General features: G+C 38.2%; 1 protein-coding gene across 1 annotated transcript in view; it reads right to left on the bottom strand.

Moving 5' to 3' along the window:
• Nucleotides 1–9806: 9806 nt before the first annotated feature.
• The window catches only part of MBTPS2 (membrane bound transcription factor peptidase, site 2), a 61269-nt gene continuing 52920 nt past the window's right edge, over nucleotides 9807–18155 (bottom strand). The window contains exons 8-11 of the mRNA XM_036439612.2: nucleotides 16698–16792; nucleotides 16139–16334; nucleotides 13990–14065; nucleotides 9807–12691 (exon numbers count right to left, since the gene is read on the bottom strand). Coding sequence (XP_036295505.1) covers nucleotides 12469–12691; nucleotides 13990–14065; nucleotides 16139–16334; nucleotides 16698–16792 — 590 coding nt within the window. The 3' untranslated portion in view covers nucleotides 9807–12468. The remainder of the gene's footprint in view (nucleotides 12692–13989; nucleotides 14066–16138; nucleotides 16335–16697; nucleotides 16793–18155) is intronic.

Genomic DNA, 18155 nt, shown 5'->3' with positions numbered 1-18155 from the left:
TTGGGGCTTATCTACCATGCTAACAGGGGATGGGGAGAGATATGGTGTCCTTCTAACAGAACAAATGACTTCTTAGAAGGCGGGGAAGAAAGGGCACTTACGGGAAAGCAAATAACTGTGGGAAGATAAATGGGCCCTTCGAATAGGTAGGTGGGGAAATATACTCTTAAGGTTTTCTTCATTTTCTGAAGCTTTCTTTCTGTTTCTGCTTCCTTGTACCCCTTTTACCTAAATGCTGGTGTTCCTGAGAGCTCTATCCTAAGACACCTTCTCTTTCCTTTTAATTCATTTTTTTAAAAAAAATATATTTTATTGATCTTTTACAGAGAGGAAGGGAGAAGGATAGAGAGTTAGAAACATCCATGAGAGAGAATCATCGACCAGCTGCCTCTTGCACACCCCCTACTGGGGATGTGCCCGCAACCAAGGTACATGCCCTTGACCGGAATCGAACCCGGGACCCTTGAGTCTGCAGGCCGACGCTCTATCCACTATCCACTGAGCCAAACCAATTTTAGCTCCTTTTAATTCTTCTACATTCTCCCAAGACTACCTATCTATTCCATGAGTTCAATTATGTATTTGGGGTACATGAGCTCATACACCATATAGCCAACTAATTTCTCCCAGGTTTCATATGTCCAATGGCCCACTTGTCCTCCTAGGCATTCCAACTCAAGAGTTTAAAATGGAAATGCTCCTTTACTGATGTCCTCCGTTGATGACACTGCCATCATTTAATTGTCCACTCCTGAAACCGGAAGTCTTCTTGACTCCATCCTGAACAAAAACTACATGTAACCATCAAGTACAGAGGATTCTAATTTTGAGGTTTTCCTCTACTCCCTGTCGATCTCTACTCACTATCCTATTCTGTATCACCACCATTTCTTGCCAAGATAACTGAAATGGTCAGTCTACTAACCCATTTCATTGCCTCCAAACTTTCTCCAGGCTAATCCATTTTTACCCTTGGCCAAGGTGATCTACCCAAAATTCAAGTCTCATTGTGGCCCTCTCTCGCATGAAACGTTCAATGACTTCCTATTTGTGATTAGGCTTAAGTACACACTCTCTTTAATGTATTTCTTTTCTTTCTTTTTTTTTAAACATATATTTTATTGATTTTTTACAGAGAGGAAGGGAGAGGGATAAAGAGTTAGAAACATCAATGAGAAATATCGATCAGCTGCCTCCTGCACAACCCCTACTGGGGATGTGCCCACAACCAAGGTACATGCCCTTGACCGGATTCGAACCCGGGACCCTTCAGTCCACAGGCCAATGCTCTATCCATTGAGCCAAACCGGTTAGGGCTTTAATGTATTTCTAATATACTTGGCCTCTGCTAACATTAGCTTAACTTTTTGCCGCCTATGCCTGCAACACTAAGTAGTACTCAGTGTGTATTTATTATTTAAAAAATAAATGGTATGTTTTCTTTTTCTGATAAAATACAAGAGAAAAATTGTCTTACTTACTGCTATATCCTCAGAAGCCAAAACAGTGCCTGGAACATAGTAGGTATGCAACAAATATTTCTTAAATGAATGAAAAAAATACAAATCAGTTCCAATGACTGTATGGGGATGAGCAATACAATGGATCCTCTTAAATCCAATAAGCATCGCTTAGAGTAGCATATTTACAACAGTCATACGCTAGTATTTGGCAAATGTAAAAACTAACTACAGTGATTGCAGGAAAAAAAACATTTTACTAGTAAATGGGGAGAAAAACACGCTCAACCAACTTATTTGAAACTGATTACTATGAATAGAAAAAGTTGTTAACATTTTATAAGAAAAAATACAAGTTTATAGTACCCTCTTATTTTCATGATTTTAAATCATGAGTAAAAAAGGAATGCGTATATTTAAACAAATAATAAACAAGTACTCAGGGAATGCAGTGTTCCATATTTAATCACTATATAACTAAGAGATGAAGATACTTACTCTAGTCAGGACATCTATTTCAAAAACACTTTTTTTTTAACCTTTAAAGACTAATATTAGACAATACATAGAGAACTAAAGCTTGAAAATCTAGAGAAGCAAAAAAATATTTTAATTAAGATAAAACAGTACCTTTAGATAATGATATATATCAAGGATAATCTTCAGAATGCTCATCTATATTGTTTAGGAATGAGAAATACTATTTCAATAAAAATAAAAATACCTTAAAGAAAAAAATTGTAAGCACTTTTCCAATTAAAATGCATGAGATATAGTCTCAACTCATTGGATTACTGAATTGAAAAAGTAAAGTAATAGTTGCCTTTATAATAAATGTGATTTCTCAAATGAGAGAAATTTCACTTATTATATCTATTCTCCCCAAAGGATATAAATTTACGCCTTCTCCTGGCTTGTATGCAATATGCCTGGCCCTAGTCGGTTTGGCTCAGTGGATAGAGCCTTGGCCTGTGAACCAAAGGGTCCCAAGTTCAGTTCTGGTCAAGGGCATGTACCTTGGTTGCAGGACCTTCCCTGGCCTAGGCCCTGATCAGGGCTCATGCAGGAGGCAACCAATTAATGTGTTTCTCTGCTTTTCCCTCTCTTCTACTCTCCCTAAAAATCAATGGAAAAATATCCTTGGGTGAGGATTAAAAAAAAAAAAAAAAGTCTCTTTAGTTATTTGGAGATAACAAAACACAAGGTTATATCCCTGTTGTGTATCAACTTCAAAATATACTGCATGTAGGTAAAAAATTTGAATGTTTAAAAAATATGAAATCATAAAATTTTCATAAAGTTGTTTGTAAATATTTATAAAATCTTGAGACTTTAAAAATGTATCATCAAAGGCAAACATAAGGCAAAGATGGACAGACCATGATATATAAAAACATAAAAATAAGCATTATATTTAAATAAAGTTTTAATATATTCACATGTAACAAATCAAACAGTAGAGTTCAGAATGATAAAAAGCACTAAGAAGATAATAATCACTTGCATGACAAATGGGCAAAGGTAGGGGATTAACAAAAAGAATACAATGGCCAACACCTTTAAAAATGTTCAACCTTTTTTCTAATCAAAGAAATGCAAATTAAAATGAGATGCCATTTTAACTACCAGAAAAAAAACAGTGTAATGAAGCCATATGTATATAAAACTTTGTGCCCATTTCAAGATAGCAATTTTCCTTTTAGGATTATCTCAAGTATCTAGAATATGTTTTTAAAAATCATAATATACAAAAAATTAAGTTATATATTTCTTATAGCTTTGTTCATAATATTGTGAGATCAGAATAGAGGTTGATTAAAATATGCCATATTTAACACTGCAATATTATATAGCGATTAAATAACACAAGTATATTAATAACATTAAAAATGCTTATAATATATTGTCAAGTTTAAAAAGCAGCTTACCGTGCTGGCAGGTGCTTCTCAATCAGTCTGTGCACAGAAGGGTTGCAGGTTTGATTCCAGGTCAAGGGCACATACCTGGGTTGCAGATTTGATCCAACCCCCGGTGTGTGTGGGAGGCAACCAATCCATTTATCAGTGTGTGTGGGATCAATCCATTTGTCTCTCTCACATTGATGTTGCTGTCCCCCGCCACACTCCTAGTTTACCTAAAATTTGTTTAAACATGTTTTCTATAATAAAAGTATATTTCTTTTCTAGTAAGAATTATTTATCTATACAGGCCAAAAATTACATTATCTATCTCTTTCTGTTCCAATTATATACTTCCCAAGTAAACTTGTGACTACCAACCTTTCTCCTAGGTATCCATAACAGAAAAGGAGTGCCCTGAACTGCAGGTTTCTGGTGATAAAAACCTAGAAATAAAATTAGAAGCCATTTAAGATGGAAGCAAAGTGGTTGAAATGAAAGAAAAGATAAAACAAACAAGAAAGATAGGAATAAAGTATGAAAATCAGGGACCTATAAAAGAAGCCATGGTATGATCAAATACATTTGCAAACTGTAAAAATTATGGGTACTGGATGATGAAAAGATGATTATTACTGCAGGAAAGAATGGATAAAATATACTGATAAAAAGCTACAAAAGGACACATTAAAAAAAGTTTAGCTAAAAATGCAAATTAAAATAAGCATGTTAAAAAGCTTATTTTGAAATGTGATATTCTAAACCAGTGGTCAGCAAACCGCGGCTCTCGAGCCACATGCGGCTCTCTGGCCCCTTGAGTGTGGCTCTTCCACAAAATACCACGGCCTGGGCGAGTCTATTTTGAAGAAGTGGCATTAGGAGAAGTTTAAGTTTAAAACGTTTGGCTCTGTTGACTAGTTTGCTGACCACTGACCAAGACTGTACAGAGCAGAGAGCTTTGTATTGTCTGATTTCGTCCTGAAAGTCCATACTATCCTGAACTCTCTCCTATACTGGTTTGTCATAGTACCTCCCCCTAAATTACTGTTTGGGTCAGACCAGATTTAAATGCCTATATTACTATCAATGACAATACCTATGAACACAAGTTATTTTGAACAAAATCCTTAGCCAACATCTTCGATATTACGATTTTAAGTCCCTTTTGATCGGAGGGAAATGTTTAAAAGGACCAACGCCTGGGAAATCCTCTGGACAACCAGAGCCAGCCTGAAGGCCCAGAAGCCAAGAAGGTATACCAAGAGGAAGCACCATCTAACGAAGTGCAGACTGACATGTCAGGGCAAATTTATGTCATTATTCTGCATTCTGAAAATGTGTCATTTAAGTACATAATAACTAGAGAAAGTGAGTTTATGTTATTGATTTTTACAGAGAGGAAGGGAGGGGGATAGAGAGCTAGAAACATCAATGAGAAATAAACATTAATCAGCTGCCTCTTGCACACCCCCCACTGGGGATTGCCTGCAACCAAGGCTGATGCTCTATCCACTGAGCCTAACCGGTTTCAGCTAGTTTATATAAACTTTTGTTTATCAATCTTACACAGGAAAATACTTGTGTTTATTTTAAAGATCATTTATTCTACACAGAAAAAGGTACCTGGATTTCCTGCCTCTCACCATATAGAGGATGGGGCAAAATCAGGTTTATAGTTGTATGTGCAACAGAATTATTCTTTATTAATATTTATTAATTATTGTATTATTCTCCAAATGAACAACTGTAAACCTACTTTTGCCCCACCCTGTATTCTAGAAATTAGAGATCTCATTGTGGAAGTACAACTCTAAAGCAAATAGAAGAAAGTATAGAGTATTATTATGATTTTGGGACAGGGTAGGGCTTTTATAGTAACACTAGAGGCCCGGTGCACAAAATTCGTGCACTGGAAGTGGTCAGGGGAAGGGCCCTCTGCCCAGCCTGTGTCCTCTCGCAGACCAGGAGTCCTCGAGGGATGTCCGACTGATGTCTTAGGCCCCTTCCCCATGGGGAGTGGGTCTAAGCCCACAGTTGGACATCCTTAGTGCTGCCTTGGAGGTGGGAGAGGATCCTGCCACCACTGCTGCACTCACCAGCTGTGAGTCAGGCTCAGGGCTTCTGGCTGAGTGGTGCTCCCCTTGTATTATAGGAGCACACTGACCACCAGGGGGCAGGCACTCTGGCCCCAGCTTCACCCAGAAGGATGTCTGGTCTAATGAGCATATTATGTAATCATTATTATAAACAATGAAATTAGAAACTAATAGATTTGACTATATCAAACTAAACATATCCTTGTTCAAGAAAGGAAAATTTATAGTTGGATGATGGATTGGAAAAAATCACTTGCAACAGCCCTGGCCAGTTTTGCTCAATAGATAGAGCTTCAGCCTGTGGACTGAAGGGTCCCAGGTTCGATTCCAGCCAAGGGTATATGCCAGGGTTGCAAGTTCCATCCCCGGTGGTGGGCGTTCAGAAGGCAGCTGATCAATGATTCTCTCTCATCACTAATGTTTCTATCTCTCTCTCTCTCCTTTCCTCTCTGAAATCAATAAAGAAATATATTTTAAAAATTACTTGCAGCCGGGACCGGTTTGGCTCAGTGGATAGAGCGTCGGCCCGTGGACTAAAAGGTCCCGGGTTCGATTCCAGTCAAGGGCATGTACCTTGGTTGCGGGCACATCCCCAGTAGGGGGTGTGCAAGAGGCAACTGATCGATGATTCTCTCTCATCGATGTTTCTAACTCTCTATCCCTCTCTCTCTGTGAAAAATCAATAAAAAAAAATTACTTGCAACATCTTAAGTGGGTGAGATAGATATTTAGAACATGGGTTGTTCTGTAACCAGTTAATTAGTAAATATTTTAGGTTTGTGGGTCTCTGTTGTAACTGCTCAAATCTCGTGTTATAGCACAAAAGCAGCCATAGACAATACATAGATGAATGAAAGTGACTGGGTTCCAATAAAACCTTATTTACAAAACAGGTGGTGAGCAGGATTTGGCCTGCAGGCTATTGTTTGTTACCTCCTAATATAGTGTATACAACAAATTCCCATGGATCAGTAAGAGAAATTTGAAACACTCAATGGAAAACCAGGCAAAGGATATCAATAAGCAATTGGAAGGATAAAAAAATCCAATGGCTAAACAAGTTTATGGATGTGCAACTTTATTAATAGTCTGAGAAATGCAAATTAAACAATTCCAGTTTGCATTCAACAGATCTGTCAGAACATTGATGTCAGATAGCTTAGGCGGAGGGAAGGGTGTGGGGAAACATGAAATGCTTATGCCTTGCCAAGGAGTGTGTTATGGAGAGCCATCCTGGAGAGCAATCTGGAAGTGCTAAGTGAAATGAAATCTTTCCGTACTGCAACTTTAAAGCAACACACATACTTTTTTAAAAAAGTACATTTTTATTGATTTCAGAGAGGAAGGGAGGGGGGGAGAGAGAGAAAAACATTAATGATGAGAGAGGGTCAGAGATCAGCTGCCTCTTGCATGCCCTCCACTGGGGATTGAGCCCATAACCCAGGCATATGCCCTTGACCGGAATCGACCCTATGACCCTTCAGTCCACAGGCCGATGTTCTATCCACTAAACCAAGCCAGCTAGGGCACAACACACATACTTTAAAAAAAAATCTGTAATTAGAGACTATCTACATAAACTTTATTTTTCTCATTTCAATAATAAACAAAAACACTATCATAGACTGCCATTAGTCTACAGACCATATGTTATAGACTACTTTCTACCAATGTATTTTAAAAATGTAGAAAATCTTAATATAATTAGCATCTAATTCTTTTATCATTTAGTTTTCTATCTTTAAGAGAACTGGCTTTACAAAGCCTGATTAATGGCATGCAAAACTCACATGAATTAAAAAAAAAAAGAGAGACAGAGACCTACTTGGCCTGTGTGGTTCAGTGGTTGTGTCGACCTACAAACCAGGTCATGGTTCAATTCCCGGTCAGGGCACATGCCCGAGGTATAGGCTTGATCCCCAGAAGGGGTCGTGCAGGAAGCAGCCAATCAACTATTCTCTCTTATCGTTGATGCTTCTATCTCTCCCTCCCTTCCTCTCTGAAATCAACAAAAATATTTTAAAAAATAATAAAATAAAGTGTGACTTGAATTTTGTAGATGGAGAGCCAATTACAGGGTAATATTCTTAGCTCCTTCTGGGTTTTCCCTCCTCTAAAGCAGCGTTTTTCAACCGCTGTTCCGCGGCACACTAGTGTGCCGCGAGATGTTGCCTGGTGTGCCGTAGGTGCAGACAAGACAAGAATTTTATAATTTTTCACTATTTTGTTTACTTAATATTTCATAATAAAGTAATTATAAAATACTTTCTTTGTGTTTATTTGATTCCTATTCAAGAGAATTACTTTATATATAGTCAATATAGGCACAGAGTTAAATTTTTTAACATTTTCTAATGGTGGTGTGCCTCGTGATTTTTTTCATGAAACAAGTGTGCCTTTGCCCAAAAAAGGTTGAAAGACACTGCTCTAAAGTGTCAGGAACACCTCAGCAGAATTTGAGAAAACAGTTAACAAGCAGGGACAATTATTGAATACCTATCAATCTTTAGCTATTGTAAATAAAACTAAGGTATAAGGATGTTTTCCTCTCTCTTTAATGGAAAATTAAATTACACAAACCATATAACCTGCTTGCTAATTAGAAATTGCAACTTCCTTTAGCCATTTTTTTCTACCTCCACCCCGAGTATAATCTATTCTAGCCTTAGGTTCTGAAATTCAGGCTTTCCTTTCATTGAATTAATTTGCCATGGTCTGATAAAATACCATGAATTATTCAATTATTGTTTCAAAGTACATCACATACTTCACCTTAGAAATAAATTTGTTGGCCGGCTGGCATGGCTCAGTAGTTGAGTGTTGACCTATGAACCAGGAGGTCACAGTTCGACTCCCGGTCAGGGCACATGCCTGGGTTGTGTTTGCGGGTTTGATCCCCAGTAGGGGGCATGCAGAAGGCAGCCAATCAATGACTCTCTCTTATCATTGATGTCCCTATCTCTTTCTCCCTTTCCGTTCCTCTCTGAAATAAATAAAAATATATTAAAAAACAACAACTCCGTTTTTTAAAAAAAATAAATTTCTTATTTAAAAAATGCTAGTGCTTAAAATTACTTCAAAGTCGAAATAGCTGTGACATCACAAAAACATTTTTCTTTCCAGTCTTATTACATGTTCATTTAAAGGTTCAATTAGTCCTAACCAGTTTGGCTCAGTGGATAGAGCATTGGCCTGTGGACTGAAGGGTCCCGGGTTCGAATCCGATCAAGGGCCTGTACCTTGGTTGTGTGCACATCCCCAACAGGGGGTATACAGGAGGCAGCTGTTCCAAATGTTTCTAACTCATTATCCCTCTCCTTTTCTCTCTGTAAAAAAAAAAAAAAAAATCCATTACCCGCCCCCTCCACCCCCAAACAACTAAGATCAGCCCTGGCCAGTGTGGTACAATGGCTCAGAGGCAAGGAGGAGGAAAACGAGGCCAACCAATCAGGAATTGGGTTAAATTTTCAGTCTATTTTATCTGGCCCGAAAGAGAATGTGTGCATGCATGTGTGCATGTGTGTGTACATATGAAGTATGGGAGAGGGGTAGACTCTTCGGACAAGCAGAGGACAAAAGGTCAAGAAGAATCAAATGTCATAGTTGAAGCACTTTCCTTTCACGAATTCCTAAAAATATAGACTAATTTAAAAACTTCTGTCAGACACTAATGAAAACACGATAGCAGTCCTCTTTCTTCATCCATAAACAGGCCATTTCCAGAACAGTAGTGAGAGCGCAGGAATCTGAAAGATTTCTTTCCGTGCCTGCAAGGACTTTCACATACAGATCGCTGGAGTAAAAACTGAAGGCTGCTTTTAGAATCAAGCCCTGACTGGTGTTTCCAGTGGTTAGTGTCACCCCACGCACCTAAGGGTCTTGGGTTCAATTCCTGGTCAAGGGCACATATCTGGGTTCAGGTTCAATCCCAGCCCAGTAGGTGGACGTGCAAGGAGGCAACCAATCAATGTGGCTCTCTCATCGATGTTTTCCCCTCCTTCCCTTCCATTCTTTCTAAAAAAACAATGGGAAAAAATATCCTCAGGTGAGGATTAATAAATCAAATAAATTAATTAAAAAAAGAGAGAATTTGAAAACAAATAAGATCAGCCCTGACCAGTGTGGTGCATTTGGCTGCAGAGTCATCCCATATACCAAATTCAACTTACGTACCTAGGTTGTAAGTTGAATCTCTGGTTGGGGTACATGCAGGAGGCAACCGATCAATGTTGCTCTCTCCCCCCCATCCTCTCTCTAAATATAAAAAACATCAACACAACGGCTAAGTTCATACTGTATGTAAACAATTTTGATAGAAAAGAATACAAGTATTTTTTAAAAGAGAACACACAGATGATAAAATATAGACTGCTGATACACATTTATTCTTTTATTGCTAAACATCCAATGCCAGCAACTATGGTATCTTCAAGTTCAGTCCTATGAGTGAATTACAACACAGTCAAAAGATTTAGAGAAAGAAAATCTCTGTGCACCATTAGTATATAGACATTCAATAAATACCATAGGACAGACTGATGACTGAGTGCTACATATCCATGAAGTACAAGTTTACAATTTACTACTAGAACAGACAATGACCTACAAGAGTGATTATCAAAAGGTCAAGTTTAACTGCATATCTTTTCAAACTGAGATGCTGAAAGAAATATATACATTCTTTACAGATCATGGGTGATTTTTGAAGATCCTCAAAAATGTAAACAATGCAGAGGAGGAACACTGAAAATAAAATTTAATTGAACAAAATAACAACACAACAAAAAGTACACTTTTCTTCAAAGCCTCAAAACGAATCAATTTTCCTAATTGCTCTACAGAAATCAAAATGGATTATTTTCAGAGATGATAATCTTCCAGGGACACACAGACCTTCCGAGTTATTTTTTATGTTAACATATATTTACAGTAAATATTCAATAGTTTTTATAGCTTACTTAAATAGATACATGCTTCCCTAATCCATAAATAACACTAATTATCATCCACTCAACCATATTTATTGAGTGTTTATGATGTCACATGCACTGTGTTAGGGATGCAAAGAGGAGTATGACATGGTCCTTGCTCTATAAGTGCCACAATCAAGGTGAAGAGACAACACGTAACATTTCTTCCCTTTCTTACAGGATGAGGCCATTTCTATACAAACTGGGACTGATCTGCTCAGCACCCTAATAGAGCAGCTCCCCAATCCTGACCCTATGGAGCAACAGACCAAGGTGTTTAAAAGCTACAAGAAAGTAATGTGGGTGGGATTTTTTTTTTCCACCCAGAAAACAAAATTAATGGGAAGGATTTTTTTCTATTAAATTTTCTCCTCAGCTTTAAAAAAAACTGACCTGCACGTATACAATGTTTTCATTAGTAAATCGCTCAGCTCACGTGTTCAAATTAATTATGCAAGTATTTCATGGTATTCCCCAAGTGCTACCTGAACAGGTCTGAACATTACTCTGCTAATACATTTTGATTCTGAAATGATTGCGTACAAACGGAACAAATACGTTTTCCCTAGGATAGGCTAATAATTTGTATGGTTTTAGTAGTGCCAAGAACTGATAACCTGGAGTCATTGCTTAAAATACTAAAATCATACTCAATATGTAATTTGTTTAAGAAGGCAGGCAATTGTGTGATACAGTCTAAAGAGTTTGTTAAAAATGATTAAAAACTCGTTAATCTGAAAAAGGTGAACCCCCTGGGAAGAAGTTAGATACGGGACTGCTAGTGTTCCTGAGTGTATGAGAAAAGGACATATTTGTCATCATGTACAAGTGCTCATACACTTCTGAACTGGGCGGGGCTTTTTCGGCACAAGAGTAGGTTCCCGGCTCTGGCAAATCCACGTTGGTACTCATGTGAAGCTGTCCTCACTGTGCGACCAAGTGTTCTGTGGACCCAGTGAGGTAGCTCGGGGGAAAGATGGAAGGCCAGGATTAGATGTTTTATTGCCCAACAGAGAATCGTGGGAGCTGCTGGTGAGGACAGAGCATGGCTCGGAGCTTAAGGCAGTTGCTTCTCGAAGACAGGAACCGGGGAGCTGGGACTCAAATAGCCCCGGTAGCGTAAAAAAAAAGGTCTACCCTGGAAACGGTTCCAAGCATTGAAGCTCTGCAGAGAATGGTAATCAGGACCGCAGAGGTCCCGTGTCGTGGCTTGTGATGTCGAAAGATTCAGCTTAGTTCTGAGGTTCAACCCTAACTGCTCCAGCTCACGTGCTGCAAGTGGGAAACCCTTCCTGCAGCCGATTCTAAATGTCAAGGCCAAGTGCTTCTGTGAGGGAATAGGGGCACGTTAGCAAAGAGGTAACTTGTGGGGCAAAACCTGTGTCAAGGTATTATAGGCCCTACTTCTTAATTTGTTCAATTATTTGGCATCGTTTGACAAAGATTTTCCCTTTTGGGTCAGCAGATTCTCTTATAAAATGTTATGAACTGCAATCAGACCCCAGTTATCAGAGTATAAAATAATACGCCATTAAATTTTAAAATACTTTTCTAACAAGACAAAGGACAAGAAGTACAGGTTGAGAAAATGCTCACTCCTTCCACTTGGCCAAAGTCTGGTCTCCTTCAGCTATGGATTGATGATTTCTTAAGAAGTTTTCCTCAACTAATTTTACCCAATTTTGTTATCCTTTGAAACTATGAAGATTCTATAGTCTAACTCATTTTGTTGTCTAAGGATCTTCATATGAGACAATGTGAAGTCACACAAAAAGGTTTAACAAGAATCTGCACGTGTTGAGGAATTGTTCCACAAGCATGTGCAGATTGAGTTCAGTCTTTGAAACTAGAATGTAGTCAAGGACTAGACCTGGCTTTTCTTCTGTTAGCCCCATCCTAGCGTTTGGATTCTCTGGATATAGGAGGAGCTTAAAAGTTGATGGCTAAAATGTCATTTTAAGGGAACACTTGATATTTCACACCAGGTACTGGTTTTCAGTATTGCATATTGTAACTCACAGATTGTGTCGGGTGAGTGCCGACATTACCGTGCTGTCACCATCCAGAGTCCCAGAGTCACATTGGCAGCCAAAAGGACACTGCCGCCAAGCAAGATGAAAAATCCTATCAGATCTTTCACATCGTTGTCTCCGATCACTGAGGTAAGAGTGGCATCCAGGAAAGAGTTTAGAATCCACTGGCCGTCCAGAGCAAAGCAGGGCACTGCATTGACAATAGCCAGAGCTCCTGAGAGCGAGATCAGGTACCTGGTGAAAATCAGTTAAGGAGCCGATGGTGAGGTCTGAGCGGAAATCGCATAAAGAACATACTTTACCAAGACTGGATTTGAGATTACAGGTGACTTCCCTCCTTTGTCTGACTCTGTGCCTACCAGTACAGGCCATTCCTTCTTGGATCTCTACTACTGAAAACAAATGACATTATTCTAAGTTCAAAAACCTTGACTAGAAAACTAAAGGCCATTTGTAAACTAAGATATTCTATAATAAACCCCAGGAAAGACTGAGTCTTTTTAATTCTTTAATGATAAAAGGAATTTGGAAGGAATAAGAAATAAAATTATTTTTTGATCCTTATAAGTATTACATTCCATTAGGAAACAAAGGTTTTGGCCCCTTGAACTCTATTTTGCCATAATCTATAAGGTTATATTATAAATAATGTAAATATAACTCTATTTTACTATCATCTGCACATTTATAGTGCAAATCCCTGAGACAAAGCTACAATCTATAAGATACAATCTTGATTGTACACATTCTTTAGTAACTGCTCATTTGTTTTCCATTTCATTTTCCCCCAAATCACTGAGAAAAGGAGTTTAAAAAATTTGAAAGTGGCAAAAGGAAACCCTCCACACTGTTCAGTTTATTCAAATCCTACACAATAATTTTTTTTTAAAAAGTTCACCTTGTATATGCAAACATAATATGCTAAAGAATACAAGAGATTTTGTCCTCTGAATCCTATTTTCGTAGTGGAAATGAGTCTGCTGTCCCTTATGTATTCCTTCATTTGCTCAGAACTATCAGGCCCGGAAGAGGCAGAATTCATCACCTCACTAGTCACTGCAGTTTTCATCCTTTGTAACTCAACTCTCAATTTGTATTCTTTTTAAAAAATATATTTTAGTGTTTTTTCACAGAAAGGAAGGGAGAGAGATAGAGAGCTAGAAACATTGATCAGCTGCCTCTTGCACACCCCCCACTGGGGATGCACCCGCAGTCAAGGTACATGCCCTTGACTAGAATCAAACCTGGGACTCCCCATTCTGCAGGCTGACGCTCCATCCACTGAGTCAAACCGGTCAGGGCTCAATTTGTATTCTGTGTTCCTTTCCTTTCCTGTCCTTAAACTTTCTCTTTCCCTTTCAATTCCTCTCCTGCCTTGGACTTCTTTCCTCCTTAGTTGATGTTTTTCAACTTGAAGTCTCTACTTTAGTTGTTAACTGATATCTGTGAGGTTTACGAATGTTCTATGTAAGGTAAGAACGATCAAGTTCCACATAACACATTTTAAAACATTTTCACAACAGAAAGGATACTTGACAAATGTCTCCACAACTACAGGCAGATCAATGCTTAGAAAGTTAAAACGTGGGATAAAACTGGTGATGCTCACTAAAAGAAAAAAGAAAAAAGGAATAATGCATATTACTCATATAGATAAACATTATAAATTTTACCATATAATAAAAATTGGGCTAGCCTATTAAATTGGTTGAGAAAACCTTTTTCAATCATATGGGACAGGCTTTGTATCACATATAAAAATAATCAATTATTCTAAGAATATCTAATAATTTCTGGAATACAGAAACATACTTATATTTTGAGGTGAGAATAAGATAAACTATATACCAAATATGAATACCAAACACAAGAGACTGATTTAATAAATACAGAATTTACATCAAGAGTCCTTATCCTTTCAAAGAGGTATAACCTTAAAGTTACATTCACTACAACTATTATGACACTTAACCTTTTGGGTCTCGGTTTTTTCCTTCATTGCTGAAAGAAGGATTAAGACTAGAGAATTTAAAAAAAATATTTTATTGATTTTTTTACAGACAGGAAGGGAGAGGGATAAAGAGTTAGAAACATCGATCAGTTGCCTCCTGCACGACCCCCACTGGGGATGTGCCCGCAACCAAGGTACATGCCCTTGACCGGAATCTATTCTGGGACCTTTCAGTCCGAAGGCCGATACTCTATCCACTGAGCCAAACTGGTTAGGGCAAGACTAGAGAATTTTTAAGGTTTCTTCCATTATGTGGATTCCACAATCCGGTTTTTGTTCAAATATTTAAAAACTTCCTTGTAATTAAGTGGAACTTACAATATACACTTCTGCATTACCCTAAAAGGGGACCTTTTTTCATTTGTGGAGGATGTATTTAATATTTGTAATCTAGAATCACTTAGTATAAAATTAAAAAAAAATGATTCAGGTTGTACCTCAGGATATGACTGAAGCAATGAGAGCCTTTTCAAAAGTAACATAAACCCACATGCCCATCAACTGATTAATGAACAAAGAAAATGTGCTATGCCCATACAATGGAATATTATTTGGCCATAACAATGATGTACTGGAACAGGCTACAACTTAGTGAACTTTCAAAACATTATGCTAAGTGAAAGAAGCTGGTCACAAAATATTCCATGTATGTGAAATTCAAAGAACAGGCAAATTTATAGACACCGAAATTAGTCATTGCCAGAGGCTGGAGGATATTGGGGGGAAATGAGGAGTGCTTGCTTAATGGGAATGGGGTTCCTTTTTGAGGTGAAAATATTCTGGAACTAGATTTTTGGTGATAGTTGCACAATTCTGAATATATTAAAAATTATAAGTTGTGTACTTTAAAAGCATGAATTTGCCTGGCCAGTGTGGCTCAGTGGTTGAGCCTCTTCCTATGAAGCAGGAGGTCATGGTGCAATTCCTGTTCAGGGCACATGTCCAGGCTGTGAGCTCAACCCCCCGCAGTGCAGGAGGCAGCCAATCAATGATTCTCTCTCATTACTGTTGTTTCTATCTCTCTTCCCTTCCTCTCTAAAATCAGTAAAAAAAAAATATTTTAAAAGCATGAATTGTATGGAATGTAAATTATATTTCAGCTAAGTTATATCAAAAAGAAATACTAAAAAGCTTAGACAAGAGGAGTTAGACTATAGGATCTTCAGCCACATGAAGAAGCTCTATACTATTCAAATAATTATGCTGCCCAGTTTTGAAATTATGTTCACATAAAACTGACGTGTCATGTACAAATCAAATTATTGTCACATCCCTGGCATTCAGGGTATGCTGCGCTTGCCACTACTTTTGGGAGCTTGGATAAAATTTAATAAGCTTTCACAGGATATCTAAGAGGCCAGCTCTATGACTTGGGCATAAGTGGAAGAGAAGGAAAAGTGTATTACACTCCAAAGGCAGACATGGGATTCAGCTCCATCTTGCTTTTATAAATTCAGACTCTTTTCCTACTGCCTAAATTTTATTTAATACTTAAGTTAGCAACACCTGAAACTAATATAAAGTTGTATGCCAACTGTAACTGATAATTCTTTAAAATTAAAAACAAGAACAAGTTAACAAGACTTTGAAAAGTGAGCAAATTTACAACAAAAACAAATGCAATATGGCATCTGAATGATTTTCTGAGGGCCTACCACCATAATACTCACCTGTGTAGTGCAGGTGCAGAGGATGTCCTACGTACAACATATCGATCTGAGGTGGGTGTTTCACTTTTATTAAGCGGGTGTGAGTTTCCAGAGAAGGGGTTATGCAGAAACTTGAACTTGAGCCTTTTTTACAGTCTTTATTGGTTCTACACACTTGGGTGGCTTCAACTGCTTTCCGGGCAGGTAGACATGTATGCTATGGAAAAAATATTAATTAGTCAAAACTAAAAAATGATTTATTAAAAGAAAATCACCAAGTTACAAGTCCTTCAATATCTTTAAATGTCACCTAGCATATTAGGAAAGAATTTCATGTAAAAAATGCCATTTATGTGCACCGACTATAAATCAGCTTCAAGTATTTTACTTTGTCCAAATAAGAGATTACCAGTATACAATTTTAAAGATTCTCAGATGGAATGCGACACATTAAGTGCAGAGATTTTAATAAAATGATACAAAGTAAAAGGAAGAGAAGTTTTCATAGATCCCATTTTAGCTCTATCTGATTATATAATAATTCTATCCGATAAGCAAGACAGCTTCAGAGACAACTTACCAGACGCTTATTAAAATTATTTCTGTAGGAAAAGCACACATCGGTGAGACTTTGGTTGTTACAGCATTCGATTGAACCATCTAGCCGTTTGTATGCTGAAGAGAAATAGTTTATTAGAATCTATTACATAGAATTACATTTCTAATAAAAATTTTGTTTTTAAGACAACAGTAAGATGCATATGAATTCAGAAACTGGATAATTCAGAGCCCAGCTTGATGGCTACTCAGTGCAGAGTTTCATTTTATATTACAAAAGGATAGATATTCAGTTTGGAATCAAGAAGCAGCACTTACCCTAGGTTAGCTCTCTTCATATAAATTGACCCACTCGTGAAGCTGGAGCTCCAGTCTCAGTGGGCTTTATAACTCCAGCTGGTCAAGCACAAACCTTTAATGAGCCACTGTTAGCTGCCCTAATGCCACTGGTCCAGTATCACTAGAGCTCCTGCATAGTGGTGTTAGCGAACAAAATGGCGAAAGGATGGCCAAGACACTCTCACCCCTAAGGAAACCACTGTTATATCACACTAGAGGCCCCCTGCAGGAAGATTCCTGCAATAGGGCTTCCTGCTGTGGTCTCCGCTGCCCCACCTGCTTCCCTGCCTTCTCCCTGCCCCGCATACTTCCTTGCCTTCTCCCCCGCATAGCTTGCTTGCTTCTCCACAGCATCGCTCCCTTCTGCAGCGCTTGGCTTCCTTCTACACAGTCTTCTGTCTTTGCTCTGGCCTGGTTGGGTTAATTTGCATACTCACACTGATTGGCTGATAGGCGTGGCTTGTAGGTGTGGCAAAGGTACGGTCAATTAGCATTTTCCTCTTTTATTAGTGTAGATACCTATCTCACCTCCAGCCTTACCTTGGGGCTTTCCTTCAGGAACCAGGGCAGCCCAATTTGACCCCACAAATGTGTACACATTTGCCTGCACACCAATAATCCAGTTATCATTTTTGAATAACAGAAACTGTTTATTCCCACTATTCATTTATTGTTTTAAAGTTCTTCTTTTTTAAAAATATATTCTATTGATTTTTCACAAAGAGGAAGGGAGAGGGACAGAGAGCCAGAAATATCAATGAGAGAGAAACATCGACCAGCTGCCTCCTGCACCCCCCCACCGGGGATGTCAATGCAACCAATGCACATGCCCTTAACCGGAACCGAACCTGGGACCCTTCAGTCCGCAGACCGACGCTCTACCACTGAGCCAAACTGGCTTCGGCTGTTTTAAAGTTCTTTAGTACACTGCTTCTCTGGTATCTGGGGCAGAATAAGGAAAGTAAACTGATGCAGGTGGTATAAAAAATTATTTTCATGTATTTATTTTGGAAGGTTCTCGGCATTCAACACATCAGACTTGTGAAGCATAAATTGATGTATGGGAAGGACCAATGAAATTTAGAATCTTATATTCATACAGCCATATAACCATATGGACTGAGGAAGACATTCAAGAACA

The sequence above is a fragment of the Pipistrellus kuhlii genome, unplaced genomic scaffold (genome assembly GCF_014108245.1).
Source record: "Pipistrellus kuhlii isolate mPipKuh1 unplaced genomic scaffold, mPipKuh1.p scaffold_m20_p_16, whole genome shotgun sequence".
Classification (NCBI taxonomy): domain Eukaryota; kingdom Metazoa; phylum Chordata; class Mammalia; order Chiroptera; family Vespertilionidae; genus Pipistrellus; species Pipistrellus kuhlii.
This window is presented reverse-complemented; position numbering and strand designations above follow the sequence as displayed.